Source organism: Quercus robur, chromosome 5, assembly GCF_932294415.1.
Source record: "Quercus robur chromosome 5, dhQueRobu3.1, whole genome shotgun sequence".
NCBI classification, from domain to species: domain Eukaryota; kingdom Viridiplantae; phylum Streptophyta; class Magnoliopsida; order Fagales; family Fagaceae; genus Quercus; species Quercus robur.
Window position 1 is genome coordinate 82,552,678 of NC_065538.1, and position 15,868 is coordinate 82,568,545.

Genomic DNA, 15,868 nt, shown 5'->3' on the forward strand with positions numbered 1-15,868 from the left:
AACAAAGCCGATAAGCCTTTCTCTTCCTCATCTTCTTCTTTCCTCTACATAATCATTAGCTCCAAAAAACCAAGACAGTTTTGCTTTTAAGTGCAAAGTATGATTCTCCTGAGACCATGTAAGGGCTTCTATAACTCACCATTGCTACCCAACCCTTCCAAGCTCCAAAAACGAACAATAGCACAAACCAAGTTCGCACCCAGCAATAAGGTAGTGGCTGATGACAGAAGAAAACTTGCGGTGACAAGATGTAGCGGACAAGAAGGAGAAAAGAAGACTGAAAGGCGAACTTTCTTGAGCCTTGAGGAAGCTGGGTTGGTGGAAATTTCTGGCTTGAGCACTCACGAACGCTTCCTTTGCCGTTTAACAGTACAATCTCCCCCTCTACACAATACGAATGCAAATTTTTTATGCAGTTTTTTTGTTGAAAGTTCGTAAATGTGTAGTTGTATTTAGATAAAAGTTAAGGTTTTAAAAGAAAATATTGTTGACAAAGTATGTTTGAATAGTACTTTGAGGTGAAATTTAAATACAGTTTATTAGGTGTTGTATTTAGTGACTTTAGGTTGTCTAATAAAATTTAATTATATCTTTACATTGGCCAATGTAGAATAAAAGATATTATCTTCCCCCAAAGATAATTAAACTCAACCATGGCATAAGGCTCATTGATTAATACAATCACATAATTGAATTTTTATTCTTTACTTAACGAGTGTTTCGGAAATATAATACGGTTGGCAAACGTTTAGGCTCTTTATCCTGTTTGTAAATCTATACGGAGAAATGCAGGATAGTGTCACTTGCTAAATGGTCATATTTTACCAAACTTTCCTTGCTAAATGGTAGGATTTGAATCATAAGTATGAGACACCATAAAAAATATCATTACTGCAAAACTATCACTTAAACATGAAAACCCCTCCTTGTACTTGACTTTATGATATTTAGATTTAAAATGCTTGTTCTATGCAGATATCGTCACTGAACTTACTAAGAGTGATTTCGGAGCAAGAAGGATGCCCAATTGAGGAACTGAATGCTGGGAGAGTATGTGATTGGTTTTTGAAGGATAAGCTGAAAAGAGAGCAAAATCTGGATTCCGCAGTACTTCAATGGGATGATTCTGAGTTGCAATTTTGAGCCTTTTATTTTCTATGAGTTAAAAATGGTCTTGATCTTTCATGAAATACTTTGAATTAAGTGTACACTGTAAGTATTGGTTCGATTCAAAGCCACTAATCAATATACTTTTCCCCCATTTGAAAAGGGTAGGGAAGGATATCAGTCCGTGTGCAAGATTTTACTTGGGCATAACCATAGCTTCCTTTACTTAAAAATGGCTTGACTAGTTATTATTCATTTTGAGATGTTTCACATTGGGAAAATGACATTTCTCACAATCAGGTTTAGATGGAAGATTCATTCTCAAAAAAAAAAAAAAAAAGGTTTAGATGGAAGATGTACCACTAGATATTATCTTTGTTTTACAGGCTGATTTTCATGGCCTAGTTGAATGAAATGCAAAGTCTAGTTTTTCAAAAAAAAAAAGAAAAAAGAAAAAAAAAAAGAAGGGAAAAATGGCATATAATGCATGTTTTCGTGATAATGCTTAGTGTATAAATATGGTGGAATAAACAAGTATTAACTACTATTTTAATGGATTAGTATTAAATATTAAATACTTAAAGGGAAAAAAAGTTAATTAGAAAATGTTATTTGCATAATAAATTTAAGGAAATATCTCATGGTAATCTTGCCATACTTCAATTAGTTTAATTAATTTATATAAAATCTTGAGTTTCATGTCCGAGGGAATGTTGTTATTAAAAAAAAAAAAAGGTTAGAATATACAAAAATTTAGTAAATTTCAGTCACCTTCTCATCTCTTAACTCCCATTCCACTCCGTCCAAACGTAAGGGATAGTTACATAATTGTCATCTTTATTATATAAAAAAAAACTGCAATTAGTTTTAAATTAATATTAACGATTTGAGTTTTTATTTGGTTTTGTTTTGTTTTTGTTCATCTAGAAAGAAAATGAACAATTTTTAAAACTTTATATATTTTTTTAGTGCAATTGTACTTTTATCCAACTTATTTTAAAGTACAATAAGCCAATAAAAATAAGTTGTACCAAACAAAACTACTTAATTTCTTATATACTAAATTATTACATAGCATTGGATTTCAACGACAACAAGTACATCACCCAACTTATTCAAATCAAGTTTTGGCCCTTTTGGGTATTGAGACAAACTATTATAATGAACTAATCAAGCAAAGATAGTGGTTGATAAATATAAAGAATTCATGAAATTCTAGAAGGAGGGTTTCACTTGTGTCAAATAAATGATGATGTTGCTTCCAAGTTTCTTGCTCCAATTAGTCTCTTCAAGTGAGTATAAGTGTCTTCTAAAAAAAAGTGAGTATAAGTGTGTCAAAACCCTTGTAATTTAATGGCATTGATTGGTCTCATTTATAATGAGAATTGTGATTCAAATCTATCTACCCATTTATTGTAACAATTAGTAATTTAAAAAAAAAAAAAACCATAAATGTTAAAGGCTCATATTTTTGCAAAAGAAATGACTATTGCAACAACAAAAAAATATTGGCTTGACTACTATCAAGCGAAAATTATATTTTCTTATGAGTATGTGAGTCTCGCATAATTTATATATTTGTAAGTGATCCGCTCCATAGAACAGGCTTCAAATATACTTTCTTACTTTATACAACGAGTAAGTCCTCACGAGTATGTGTTTGTTTGTTTGTTTGTTTGGCTTCAACTTATAAGTTCAACTCTTAGTTTTTAGCTTTTATTTACAACTTTTTAAAACTACAATTTTTCCCACTTTTCTCACTTTTTCTAGGTATAAGTATGGTTTAACACACTTTTAGAAAAAACCTAGATAACTTTGTAAGTGACCCAAATCATGGAATGGTCTTAAAAGATATAAATATATATATATATATATATATTTATATATATAATAATTATTATTATTTTTCCTTTCTAGGAGACACACCGATAGAAAGAGGCTATAGTGAAGGAGCAAGAAGGCCCAATCTTCTGTTGTGTGTGGATGCTGGTAAACATGCCCTTGAAAGTTGAAACAGTCTTTCCCACAGCAAATATTTATTAATGAGATATATACATTCTTGTTCCCCCAATGGCTAGTGAAAGCATTGAGTCCACCAATTTTCACCACACCCACTTTCAAAATTTCAAAATTGATTTCTAGTGACACTTTAGTGGATGCCTTGGGCCCCTGTTTGGTCTTGCACCTGCTCTCTAATAGCCTCTAATTTTGGACATAAACAATGATTTGGTATTCTTTCAATTAATATATCATCAATTTTGCACATTATTCACAAATCTCACCTCTAATTTAGCCGTGATTGATTGCCATTAGTGAAATTGGTGTAGTATGCCTCATATTTTGCATCAGCTTGGAAATTAAATGGTGAAGCCTCTTCGTTGAGTTGTAGTGACCTTTGCACTACTTTCTTCTGTTCACATTCAATCCAGTTCTTAATCAATGACTTGAAAACGCGTAGGTAAACTAACACTACAATTCCTACCATAAAAAAAAAATTAAAAAAAAACCCCACCTTTGATTTGAACTGCTCTTATTTTTTATTCGCCCAATAAATTACATTTGTTGTCTCTCAAATTCAAATATGGGGTCAATCATTAACCCAACCCTCAATTATTGAACTATATATATGACAAAAGTTTTAAATTCTCTCAAATCACTCATTCTTAAATGGTCAAAAACACACTTTTAATTATAAAATCTATTATCACCCATCTATAAAATATACTGATTACTAAATTATTTTATTCTAAAAAATTAAAAAAAATGAAAATATAATAAGTTTAAAACTAAATAAAAACAACTTTTAAATTTTTATTTATATTTTCCAAATTAAGAGTTTTAAAGTTTGCGAGTCTATTTGGATTAAGGGAGAGAGATGGAGAGTAGACATGGTAGGGTAGAGTTGATCTCTACTTCCTTCTATTCCCCTTTTACTCTCCTTCTCTCTTTTTCTCTCAATCCAAACAAATATTGACAACTTTTATCATCCGTTTAGACTGGGAAAAAGAGAGAGAAATTGAAGAAAAGTAAAGTAGAATTAACTCAAATTTAACATATCTATTGAGTAGAGTAGAGTTGGTCAACTCCACTTTAGTGAGTCTACTTTCTCCTTTCTCTCAATGCAAACAAAAAATTGACAATTTTTATGGTTTGTTTAAATTGAGAAAGATGAATGATCTTCTTCTTCTTCTCCTTTTTTTTTTTCCTAATCCAACAAAAACATAGAGATTCAAATACTTCATCCCCAAATAGGGATTTAGGAAAGAAAAAAAAAAAAGGACAAAAATCCAATTATCCCAAGTCAACACCTCACGTCAACGACTCGTCTTTAATACCACCTACTTGCGGAAAACACCACCAACAGTTTTTGATTCCTTCAACCCACCACAAACCAGACGTCGTCGTTTCATAACCCCACATCGGGTCCACCCAATCAAATACTGCCAAAAAGCGAACAGCAAGAAAGCACAATCACACAAACCACGCGGACTTCAAACCTCATCACTTAAATACGCTTAAATCCTCTCCTCTTGAATCCGACTCTCACCTCTCTGCAAAAACACCGAAACTTCCATTTCTTACAATTCCAATTTCTGACTGCGACCTAGTCAGTTAGTCAGTCAATCAAACAAAAACGGCACCGTTTTCCCCCTCCTCATGCTCTAGAAAACCCAAAACCACTACTACATGGCCATAGCAGAAGAGCAGCAGCAGCAGCAGAAATCTCCATCAGACGGAAAAGTCTGGAACTTCTTCAAGCTACCTTTCCGTCACTCCAATACGACGCCGTCTTCTTCTTCTTCGTCTCACAACGCTCCTCCGCATCATACGAATAGCAATTACAGTGCTAATCATAGCACCGTTTCACATAGTAACAACAGTAATATTATTAACATGAGTAACATCAGTAATAATAACCATCATCTTCAGGTTGAAGGATCCAACCCACACGGTTCGAACTCGGTTTCTTCGGTTGCCAGGTCGCTTCTTCCGGCTCGGCGTCGACTCAAGCTCGATCCTTCTAATAAGCTCTACTTTCCCTGTACGTTTTTTTTCTTTTTTCTTTTTTTTCTTTTTTGTTTATATTTGTTCGATCTAATTATTAATCGTTTGATTTGATCTTGATCTATTTTGGCTTTGGTGATTTTTGTTTGACCAAGAAAAGGAAAAAAAGAAAAAAAAAAAAAAAAAGCTAGTGAGTATTGACTATAAAAATTGACCGCAAAAATAGCAAGATAATTTTGGTAAGAAAGTTATTGTGTTGTTATACCTGGTTGTTGTTCAATCTAACGTGGCATTTTTTTTTTACTAATTATAGAATCTTTTTCTCTTCAATTGATAATTAAGAAGAAGTGGCATAGAAATCTTGAATCTAATTGGGTTATGTGAAGTACAAATACAATGTAGGGAGAATTAACTGTAAAGCTAGGTGGGTTGCAGTTAGCTTAATTGGTAAAGTTTTTGTCATTTAATTAGGGAACTAGTTTCGAATGGCGTTGTATGCATAAAATTAGGCTGTTTGGGTGTCTTGGGTTCATAGTAAAGAGCTAATATTATGGAGCAGATGCCATGGTTTTGAATCCAGGTCAATTTAATAATTGAGTGAGTTTTAAGGGTAGGGGCCGACCCGTCTGTGGAAGACCCTGCCTTGGCATGAAGTAATAACACGTTAAGGAGGTGGGGTTTGATATAATAACATGTTATGACAGTACATTAAGCCAATGCACGTCAACCTATGCTATATCAACCACTCGCTCTTATGATTACTGCTTGATGTACTCCAACAATTTTGATAATGCAAGATCAAATGTGTTGGGACCTTACACTGAAATGTTTGTGTGATGAATCATGTTCTGATAATAGTACCTGCTCGCTGGATTCACTTATTCTTGCCTGATGATTTTTTTTTTTTTTTTTTTTGTTGGAAATAATTTCTTTTGAAGATGAACCTGGCAAACAGGTAAGGAGTGCTGTTAGGATTAAAAACACAAGCAAGTCCAATGTAGCCTTTAAGGTAAGGAAATTTCGTTTTCTCCTTATGTTTATGTTTTTGTGGTTTTTACCTGTGATGGATTATAGGCTCTTAGATTATGCGTTGAAATTAGGAGAATGTCATAGACATTCACGGTCTCTGTACAAGACTATTTCCCATAATAGCATATTTTAGTTGATTGTGTCATTATAAGGAGTGCTTGAGCAAACCTTTTAAATTTCTAATGAGTTTTTATTTTTATTTTTCCTTGCTTTAGTTCCAAACAACTGCACCAAAAAGCTGTTTCATGCGTCCTCCTGGGGCTATTCTTTCTCCTGGTGAGAGTATCATAGCTACTGGTAATAACCACTTTACCTCTCATGCATTTCTTTCATTTTAATGATATTGAGCCTTCAGGAAGATGATATAACAATTTGGTCATCTGTCTGTTTGTTGAATATATTTCCAAGTTTATCCTTTTGATTTGGATATATATGCCAGTGTTCAAGTTCGTGGAGCAGCCAGAAAACAATGAAAAACCAGAAAAGAGCAAGCTTAAGTTTAAAATAATGAGCCTTAAGGTCAAAGGAGTAACAGATTACATACCTGAGCTGGTGGGTTTCACTTTCTGAATAGCTATTATATTATCATGTGAATTTGATGAACATATTCATTATGGACATGAACGTGTATATTCTTGGTGGCCAGACCATGATTGGGTAAAATTATCCTAAATTGTTGCATTCATAATTTCTTTCTGTTGGTGGCATAAGTATAATTAGAGCTGTTCAAAAACCTGATCCACCCAAAAAAAACTTACTGATCTGATCCGACCCAGCCCATTTTGGTCTGTTTTGCAGATTAACTTGGTCAGAATTGGGTTCTGTAACTCGCTAACCCCAAACCCAACTTGTTCCTGTTGGTTTTTGGGCCGACTCCTTTCAATTTGATTAGCCCAAACTTTCTGAATCCCATCTCTCAAGTCCTATTGCTGTCCCTCACCATCCTCGTCCACCATGCCTCACCCCCCTTCTTGATTCTCACTGTCCCTCCCTCCTTGCTCACCTCTTCATTTCAATCCACTCGCCCTCGACACTGTTTTACTCTTGCTGTTGTCGTTGATGAGGCAAGCTGATGGGACTGACTGTTTCTGACCAGCAACTCAAAAAGGAAGTTTGGTTAACCCGATCCTTTTCCAACAGTGTCGATTGCAACTTTCAAACCCAATGCGATCAAGTTAGGTGGTGGGTTGATCTTCAACCCAACCAAACCCTACCCGTGAACACGCTTAAGTGCAAACTATCATTAGATTGATAGGTACTGAAGGACAGTATATATACAAGCTTTTTTATTAAATTTCTTTCAGATTCTAATGGGATGTTTGAGCAATTAGAAAACTGAATGCTATTAGTCTTCCTAGTAGATCAGATGTCTTCTTCTTCTTTTGGCTAGGGCCTTGAGGATGTCCTTGTACCAATGAATTGTGAAATGCTGTAGTTACTAAAATATGTTTTATAAGTTTATTGCAGATCAACCTGCAGCTCCAAATAGAATTGCTCTGTGTAATCATGATGTACCTCTTGATAGGGCTTTGAACCATTTTATTATTCAGTCTTAATCAAATTCTGAGTTGCTCGCCACCTCTATTGGATGATTACTTTTCCTGCATGTTCTATTCCTTACTCATTGCCTCTGTAATAATTGTTGTACTGCACAAAAACATTTTTCTTAACTGTTCTTGGTGATCTAATCTTTGTTGTTGTATTTCCCGTCTGCCCTTTCTTTTTCTTCAGTTTGATGAGCAGAAGGATCAAGTAGCAGTAGAGCAGATATTGCGGGTTGTCTTTCTAGATCCAGAGCGTTCAAGCCCTGTAAGTACTATTGTCATTAATTTTAAATTTCAGTATGGTTGCTTCTGCATCTGCAGTGTATTTACTATTAACATGCATAAAATACATATGTAGAGCATTCCTGTTATGAAGTTTAATTTTTTTGTTTTCTTTAAGGCCATGGAAAAATTGAAGCGCCAGTTGGCTGATGCTGATGCTGCAGTTGAGAATCGCAAAAAGCCTCCAGAAGAGGCAGGTCCAAGAATTATTGGGGAAGGTCTTGTCATAGATGAATGGGTGAGTTTCCTGTCTCATAACATTTTTTGAAGATTTTCTTGTAAACTTTTACTTATACGGTGGACTTCATTTATTTTTATGCTATTTTTGTCTCAGAAAGAGCGAAGGGAAAGATACCTTGCTCGACAGCAGGTTGAAGGGGAAGTCTCTGTATAGAGTGGTGCTTGCAGTTCTTCCAAGTAATTACTTCGATATGGTGGAAAATTGTATAATCTTCTGTTAAGTATCATTTCAACCCTACCAAAGATTTTATGTAATGAGAAAGATGTTTTATTTATAGAATTGATTAGAAAAATTTTAGACATCTTTTGGTGAAAAAAGACAGGTGTGAATCTCCTATACTTGGAGTGACTTATTAATGATCAGCTAGACACTACTGCCTGTAGATAATGTGATTTTTGTTTTGTTCTCCTCAAGGAATAAAATGGTCTTTCTTGATGTGTTCCAGTAAATTGTTCACTGCATGTTTAGTAGCTCTGTTATGGATTAACAATTATTTTGATGATGTTAACAACTTAGCATGGCCTTCTTGGTTATTTGCGGTGCCTTATCCCATATATTTTATTAAACAACACTGCACACATTTCTGAGACGGCATATCATCATGGGTAATCTTTTGCAATAAATAGAATAGTGAAGTATTTACTTCTTGAAGGGTACTAATGTTGCAAATTCCCACAATTGTGGTTGACAAAGAAGTCTGTTCCTGTTACTAGTCGAATACTCGAATCTGTTATTCTTGTTACCAATATTATGTAACAGATATGACTTCCCTCTGCTCTGTATCTTTTACTCTTATTTTTCTTCTCTTTTTTGAGCGATGATCTAGTAGTCAATTTTGTGCTGTTGTTCATGGTTATATATTAAGAATGGGATGGAGAAAATTCATTAACCCTTGTTGTGCCAATAATTTACATGTATATCCGATATGTATTTTCTCTCTCATAGCATATGGGCTCTACAGTTAGGTGGGACTCGTGCTGTGAGGAGGTTGCATATACCGAATGCATGAGATACTTTCATCTTTCATCTGCTACACAAGTGGTCAATTCATCTTAATCATAAACCACGTTGCCTTCAGCATGCAAACTGATTATATAAATGATGATTGATTTGAGCGAGTGATAGAGGGGTAAACAATTCAAACGGGGGACCAATTGAAGGTCTTCTCAACCAGCTCATGTTAACTGTAGTAGGACAAGTTCATTGGGACAACCCGGCAATGATGAGACAATAGGACAGGCCTACATTGAAACCTATTGGCGCCCCAACTGGCAACGATGGGCGTATAAATGAACTTGTGCCAAGATAAGCTCTTGTTAGCCGCTACCTATGATCATTGTTGTTAGTAATGGTTATTGCATTACCTTCTCTTTTTGTTGTGGTCCTTGTGGGCACCACAACAAGCCTCTCTCTCTCTCTCTCTTTTTGGCTGGAAAGCACCATGAACCTTTCATTTTTACAGCTCTATTTTGATTTATATATGATGTGACAATAAATGGATGTGTTCATGTATATATAATTTAACTAACCAAAACTCTATCTATTTGCCGCTTAACATGAGGGGTCCCTACTAGGGATGGCCATACCCATTAGGTAATGGATATCCAACCCTACCCGATCCAATTATTCTAGGTAATACCCAGTTCTTAATGGGTAGAAGGTAATTGGGTAGGGTTTGGATATTATCCAAATATTTTGGGTAGGGTTTGGATATTATCCATTTACCCATTATTACCCATTTAACTAATTAGATCTAACTCAAACCAAACTCAACCAAATTATTATGGGTAAACCTCAACCCACCCAATTAACCAATAATCAAAATTACCAAATTGCCCCTAAAACTTGAAAATGACCAAATTATTCATAAAATCCTCTAAAATTGCCGAAATGCACTCCAAACCTAAAAAATGACCAAAATATCCCCGAAACATAAAAAAAATGACCGAAACACCCCCAAAACCTAAAATATGACCAAAATACCCCCGAAAACTAAAAATTACCAAAATATCCCATAAACCTAAAAAATGACCAAAAGACCACTGAAACCTAAAAATTACCAAAATACCCTCTAAACCTAAAAAATGACCGAAATACCCTCAAAATATAAAAAATTACCGAAATACTCTCTAAACCTAAAAAATGACCGAAATACCTCCGAAACTTAAAAATTAGCAAAAAACCCCCGAAACATTAAAAAAAATGATTGAAACACCCACGAAACCTAAAAATGACCAAAATACCCCCGAAACTAAAAATTACCAAAATAACCCCTAAACCTAAAAAATGACTGAAAGGCCACTGAAACCTAAAAAATGACCAAAATACCCCCCGAAACCTAAAAATTACCAAAATACCCTCAAAACCTAAAAAATGACCAAATACCCTCGAAACATAAAAAAAATTACTGAAATACCCCCCTAAATCTAAAAAATGACCGAAATACTCTTGAGACCTATAAAATTACCAAAATACCCCGAAACCTATAAAATGACAAAAATGCCCCTAAAACCTATAAGATGATAAAAATACACCCAACCCTAAAAAATGACTGAAATAACTTCGAAACCTAAAAAATGACCAAAAGATCCCAAAACCTAAAAAATAACTGAAATACCCCCAAAGCTTAAAGAATAACCAAAATACCCCCAAAACCTAAAAAATGACCAAAATACCCCTGAAACATAAAAAATTACCCCTGAAACCTTGAAATTACCAAAATACCTCCGAAATCTATAAAATTAACAAAATAGCCCCAAAATATAAAAATTACCGAAATACCCCTAAAACCTAAAAAATGAAAAAAAATTCCCCCGTAATCTAAAAAATTACTGAAATGCCCTTAGAATCTAAAAAAATGACCAAAATAACCCCGAAACCAAAAAAAATTACCATAATTCCCTCAAAACCTAAAAAATGACTGAAATATTCTTAAAACCTTTAATCTTGACAAAAATACCCTTGAAACATCCAAAATACCCCAAACCTCTATTTTCGTAATTTAAAAGGTTACAAATGTATTTTGGTCATTTATAGGTTAAGGGGTACTTTAGTCACTTTAAAGTTTTCAAGGGTGTTTTGGTCATTTTAGATATTTTCTGGGGGTATTTGGTTGTTTTAGAGGTTTAGGGCTATTTTGGTCGATTTATAGGTTTCGGGGTATTTTTGGTAATTTTAGAGGTTTGGGGTTATTTTTGGTCATTTTAGAGGTTTTGGGCATATTTGGTCATTTTACAAGTTTAGGGCTTATTTTGGTCATTTTATAGGTTTGAGGGTATTTTAGACATTTTATAGGTTTTAGGGGCATTTTTGTCATTTTATAGATTTCGGGGGTATTTTGGTCATTTTTCAGGTTTACGGAGTATTTCGGTCAATTTTTAGGTTTCAAGGGTATTTTGGTAATTTTCAAGTTTCAGCGGTGTTTTAGTAAGTTTTTAGGTTTCGGGGATATTTCAGTCATTTTTTAGGTTTAGGAGTTATTTCGGTCATTTTTTAGGTTTCGGGGGTATTTTGGTAATTTTTAAGTTTCTGGGGTATTTCAGTCAAATTTTAGGTTTCGGGGGTATTTCGGTCATTTTTTAGGTTTAGGGGGTATTTTTGATAATTTTTGGGTTTCGGGGGTATTTTGGACATTTTTAGGTTTCGTGGGTATTTAGTCATTTTTTAGGTTTCGGGGGTATTTTGTCATTTTTTTAGATTTAGGGGGTATTTTGGTAATTTTAAGTGGTTTTTGAGCATATTTGGTAATTTTGGGGGTATATTGGTCATTTTAGAGATTTAATGGGTATTTTGCTCATTTTAGAGATTTTGAGATATTTTGGCCATTTTAGTGGTTTTTGAGCATAATTGGTGATTTTAGAGAATCAGGAGTATTTTGGCCATTTTAGAGGTTTCATGGGTATTTTCCTCATTTTAGAGATTTTGAGAATATTTTGGTCTTTTTAGTGATTTTTGAGCATATTTGGTGATTTTATAAAAATTGGGTTTGGGTAGGGTATGGATATCCATGGATAAACAAACTGGGTAACAATTGGGTATGGATACTAATTGGGTAAGGTAATTGGATATCCATGGATAAATTAATTGGGTTGGGTGTGGGTATACCCTACCCATACCCTACCCATGGCCATCCCTAGTCCCTACATACCAAGAGAAATATCCCATCAAGGTAGAAGTGAAGACGGGGAGGGTATTATAAAAAAATTCTCGTGCCTAGTGTACAAAGTTCCTACTTTTACATGACCGTTTGATAGAATTAATCGATAGATATATTTACCTAAATTTTGAAGAGGCCACGACAATTTGCTTGAATGGAGGGCATTTATGAATATGGTTGGATCCGAGGAGTGTTATTGAAACATTAAACTAACTTGGCCATTTTGCTTTACTTAACAAAGAAAAAGTCTTGTTTATGTGCTAAAGCTACAACGTTTTTTGTACTTGTCTTGTTATGTTTATGAGGATAAACTAGTGAGAAATTGCCAAGACAGTTTCTCTGTACGTTATCCCATATTAAATCCATACAATACAAAACCCCGCCAATGGTAAAACCAGAAACCATGGTCCTCACCAGTGGTTTTGCTATCAAATTTTCAACTCCCCAAAACCACTCCCTCAGCCAACTGATAGTGCTTCATTGCTTTGTATATATATATATATAGAAGTGTACCTAAGAAAGAAATAAGTCAATTAACATCAACACAAGCAAGGAACTTTATTGAGAAGCAAAACTAGGATGAGTTATTTGAGCAGAGCTTGTATGGCAGCTAGCGTAGCTGTGATTGAAGGAAGCACAGGCCATAGTTCTCAGATGAATTCTGGCTTTCAACCTCTTAATGCTGTTAAGCAGAGACATTTCTCCCCCATTAATTTACCTAATGATGGACTTCATGTCCAGGGCAGCAATGAAGACAATAGAAGAAAAGAGGCTGAAGAGTCCCTTCAGAAAGTGATGTACTTGAATTGTTGGGCATAAAGCTAGCCAGCTGATTGGGGAAAGAAACTCAAGAGAGTCAGAATTTGCATCACAGATTGGATGCTTTGCTTGGGGCTTACCAAATGAAAGAAAGTATATGATTCATTGAGGGAAGGGCAAAGTTTGGGTCTAATGCTCTTGTGCACTCGACCTAAGGCAAATCTTCAAGCATCACAGCACAAAATGGGCTGTCGATCATTTAATATTCAATGAAAAATTGTTGGCTATTTTGGTTATATATATGTGCAATAATATGACTATAAATTTATAATGGATGATTGTTCAGAGATTTTGTTTGCTTCTCATGTTTGACAATATGATATGTAACAATTTGTTGAACGTTTTAGTAGGATCTTTATTTATTTTTTTTGTGATGAAGAATCATTCTCTAAGATATCCCGAACCATTCTGTTTTGATGGGCTGCATATGGATATTGGTCTAGTGTGTTGGTTATGCTGGGATTTGACTTGTGAGGGCTGGGTAGCCTAGTCCCCAATTGAACAAAAGTAATGTCCACATAATTTTTGTTTTTATTTTTAAATGGGAATGTCCATATAATTAGTATAATTATTGCTGTTAATTCTGACAACATTTTAAATGCCCTAGTTGCTATATTGTAATTTGTGTAGCCCAAGTATTAGGATAGTGTCCAGTAACTCCTGTAGCATCATCTATAATAATAAACAGCTTTAAAAATTTTGTGTAGAGAGGATTTGTATTCATGTACACATCACACCATTGAATTTGAAACAAGCACACTTCAATACCAAATAAATTGTCATGTTTTTTTGATTAAAAAGGAACTCATATATATAGATGATCAAATTGATAGTAGCACTACCTTTTATTGTACCGGGGGTGTTTGGTCTAGTAGTCATGGGCTCAATCCAGGGCTGGCCCAAGGCGTAGGCAAGTTAGGCCTAGGACTAAGGCCCCACCAAAAAAAAAAAAAAAAAAAAAATCCCTTTAGGTAAAAAGGCTTTATTTCCAATGGTTAAATACTCAAATTTTTATAAAATCATATTTATTTTTCAAAGGTTGTGCATTTTTTTTTAGTGATGTTAAGAATACTACAAATTTTACTATTAGCTTATCAATTGTTATGTTACTAATCACAAAAAAGTAATTTAAACATTCATTAGTTAGATTAATAAATTTTATCAATGAAAGTCAATGTCACATCATATTGTGAACATTTTATAATGCTTTTAATGCATTTTTCCTTTTCATTTCTATAAAGACTCTCAATGTACGAGACCAATAGAACCCTAATCCAATTGAAACTCTAAGATGTTGCAAAAATATATTGCAAATATGTTAAATCATTAATTATAGATTAATCTCCTTAATAGTTTGAGACTTTAATTTTTGTAAACTAATATCCTACAAAGCCACACACCAAATAATATCTATCTCCTCTCTTAAAAACAAGATATAAAATTAAAAATTAGATTTTAACTTTACTTAACTATGTTTCGTTGTATATCCAAAATAAAGTTTTTTTTTTTTAATCATAATATATTTTTATTTCTTTTTATTAATATTTATAGTTCAACTATGATATTTAATTCTCTATATGAAATTAATATTAGTTTAGTTGGTATTATTCATCAAATTATATATTTAATGTATCAAATTAACCTTAATTTGATTAGTATTAAATAATTTTGTTTAATTAATATTTACATATTAAAAGCTCCGCATAAGTTTTTTGCCTTAGGCCCCAAATAATGTTGGGCCGCCCCTGGCTCAATCCTATGGGTTTGAGAGATGAAGGTCCCATGTTCAAATCCAGTAACGGAAAGCGTCTAGGAAAAAACTTCACATCTTAGCTCATACTTACTAGCGTTCTTGATGGAGCTTAACGCATAATTATGGCTCATCCGGATCTCCTGCTTTTGTAGGCTCAACTCGGACCCAGTGAATAGAGTACCAATATGATTACATTTAAATGGAAGAAGTCAACTCAGGTCTTCTTCCATCCATTTTTTGGTTGTCAAAAAAACAACCTTTTGTTGATGTAGGATGGCTCGATTTAGAGGTTCACTCAATGGGTGTAGAGCGACTCCCCCTAGCCCTATGTAAAAGAAGATTTTTTCTACCTTCATATTGATTATCATGTTCTGTCCCCTATCATTGCTAACGGCCATAAAAAAAGGATAAAAACAGAAAAAACAAGAAAACGAAAAACATTGTTGTCCAATGTTTTGTGCAATCCGCCATATAATTTTTGAAGGGCAACAACTTAATATTTAGAAGTTAGAACCAAGAATTCAGCTGCATAGAGAACGCAAATGACAACTAGTATTTTGGCTACTCTCTGTTGGTCTTTTCACAGATTTTCTACTATAAATTGGAGTTTCTTTGAAGACCAAAACCCACAACAAAGTTTCTATTAGAAATTGAAAAAGAGAAGCAAATGAAAAAACATGGCAAAGTCTACCAACGCAACAGCCATAATTCGTAACTTGGTTTTGATGCTTGCTCTTCTTCACATCTTCTCAGTGGCTGAAAGTCAATTTTTTGGCAGTAAGTGTTTATTGAGCTAGGATAACATCGCTCATTAACGTGGATAAAATTTATTTTTCAAAACTCATTAACGTGGTAAGCTATGATAACATGTCTTTTACATAATTTATATGAGAAAGTTTTGTTGAACATATGCGTGTATTTACATTCTGCCA

General features: G+C 34.0%; 2 protein-coding genes across 2 annotated transcripts; both read left to right on the forward strand.

Moving 5' to 3' along the window:
* On the forward strand, positions 1–1,287 carry LOC126727401 (uncharacterized). Its single transcript, XM_050433072.1, has 2 exons — positions 1–369; positions 976–1,287. The coding sequence occupies exons 1-2, from the start codon at positions 100–102 to the stop codon at positions 1,141–1,143; spliced, it is 438 nt and encodes a 145-aa protein (XP_050289029.1). The 5' UTR covers positions 1–99; the 3' UTR covers positions 1,144–1,287.
* Positions 1,288–4,607: 3,320 nt separating this feature from the next.
* LOC126727402 (vesicle-associated protein 4-2-like) lies at positions 4,608–8,657 on the forward strand. Its single transcript, XM_050433073.1, has 7 exons — positions 4,608–5,149; positions 6,051–6,121; positions 6,357–6,438; positions 6,581–6,693; positions 7,873–7,950; positions 8,086–8,205; positions 8,302–8,657. Exons 1-7 carry the CDS (start codon positions 4,795–4,797, stop codon positions 8,359–8,361), a joined length of 879 nt encoding a protein of 292 aa, XP_050289030.1. The 5' UTR covers positions 4,608–4,794; the 3' UTR covers positions 8,362–8,657.
* The last annotated feature ends 7,211 nt before the right edge of the window (positions 8,658–15,868 follow it).

Bases quoted from the DNA above. Each gene is read 5' to 3' on its own strand.
- LOC126727402 (XM_050433073.1), top strand. From the start codon at position 4,795: ATGGCCATAGCAGAAGAGCAGCAGCAGCAGCAGAAATCTCCATCAGAC. The intron at 6,439-6,580 runs GTAATAACCACT...TATATATGCCAG, and splicing joins TGAGAGTATCATAGCTACTG to TGTTCAAGTTCGTGGAGCAG. The intron at 7,951-8,085 runs GTAAGTACTATT...GTTTTCTTTAAG, and splicing joins ATCCAGAGCGTTCAAGCCCT to GCCATGGAAAAATTGAAGCG.
- LOC126727401 (XM_050433072.1), top strand. From the start codon at position 100: ATGATTCTCCTGAGACCATGTAAGGGCTTCTATAACTCACCATTGCTA. The intron at 370-975 runs GTACAATCTCCC...TGTTCTATGCAG, and splicing joins GCTTCCTTTGCCGTTTAACA to ATATCGTCACTGAACTTACT.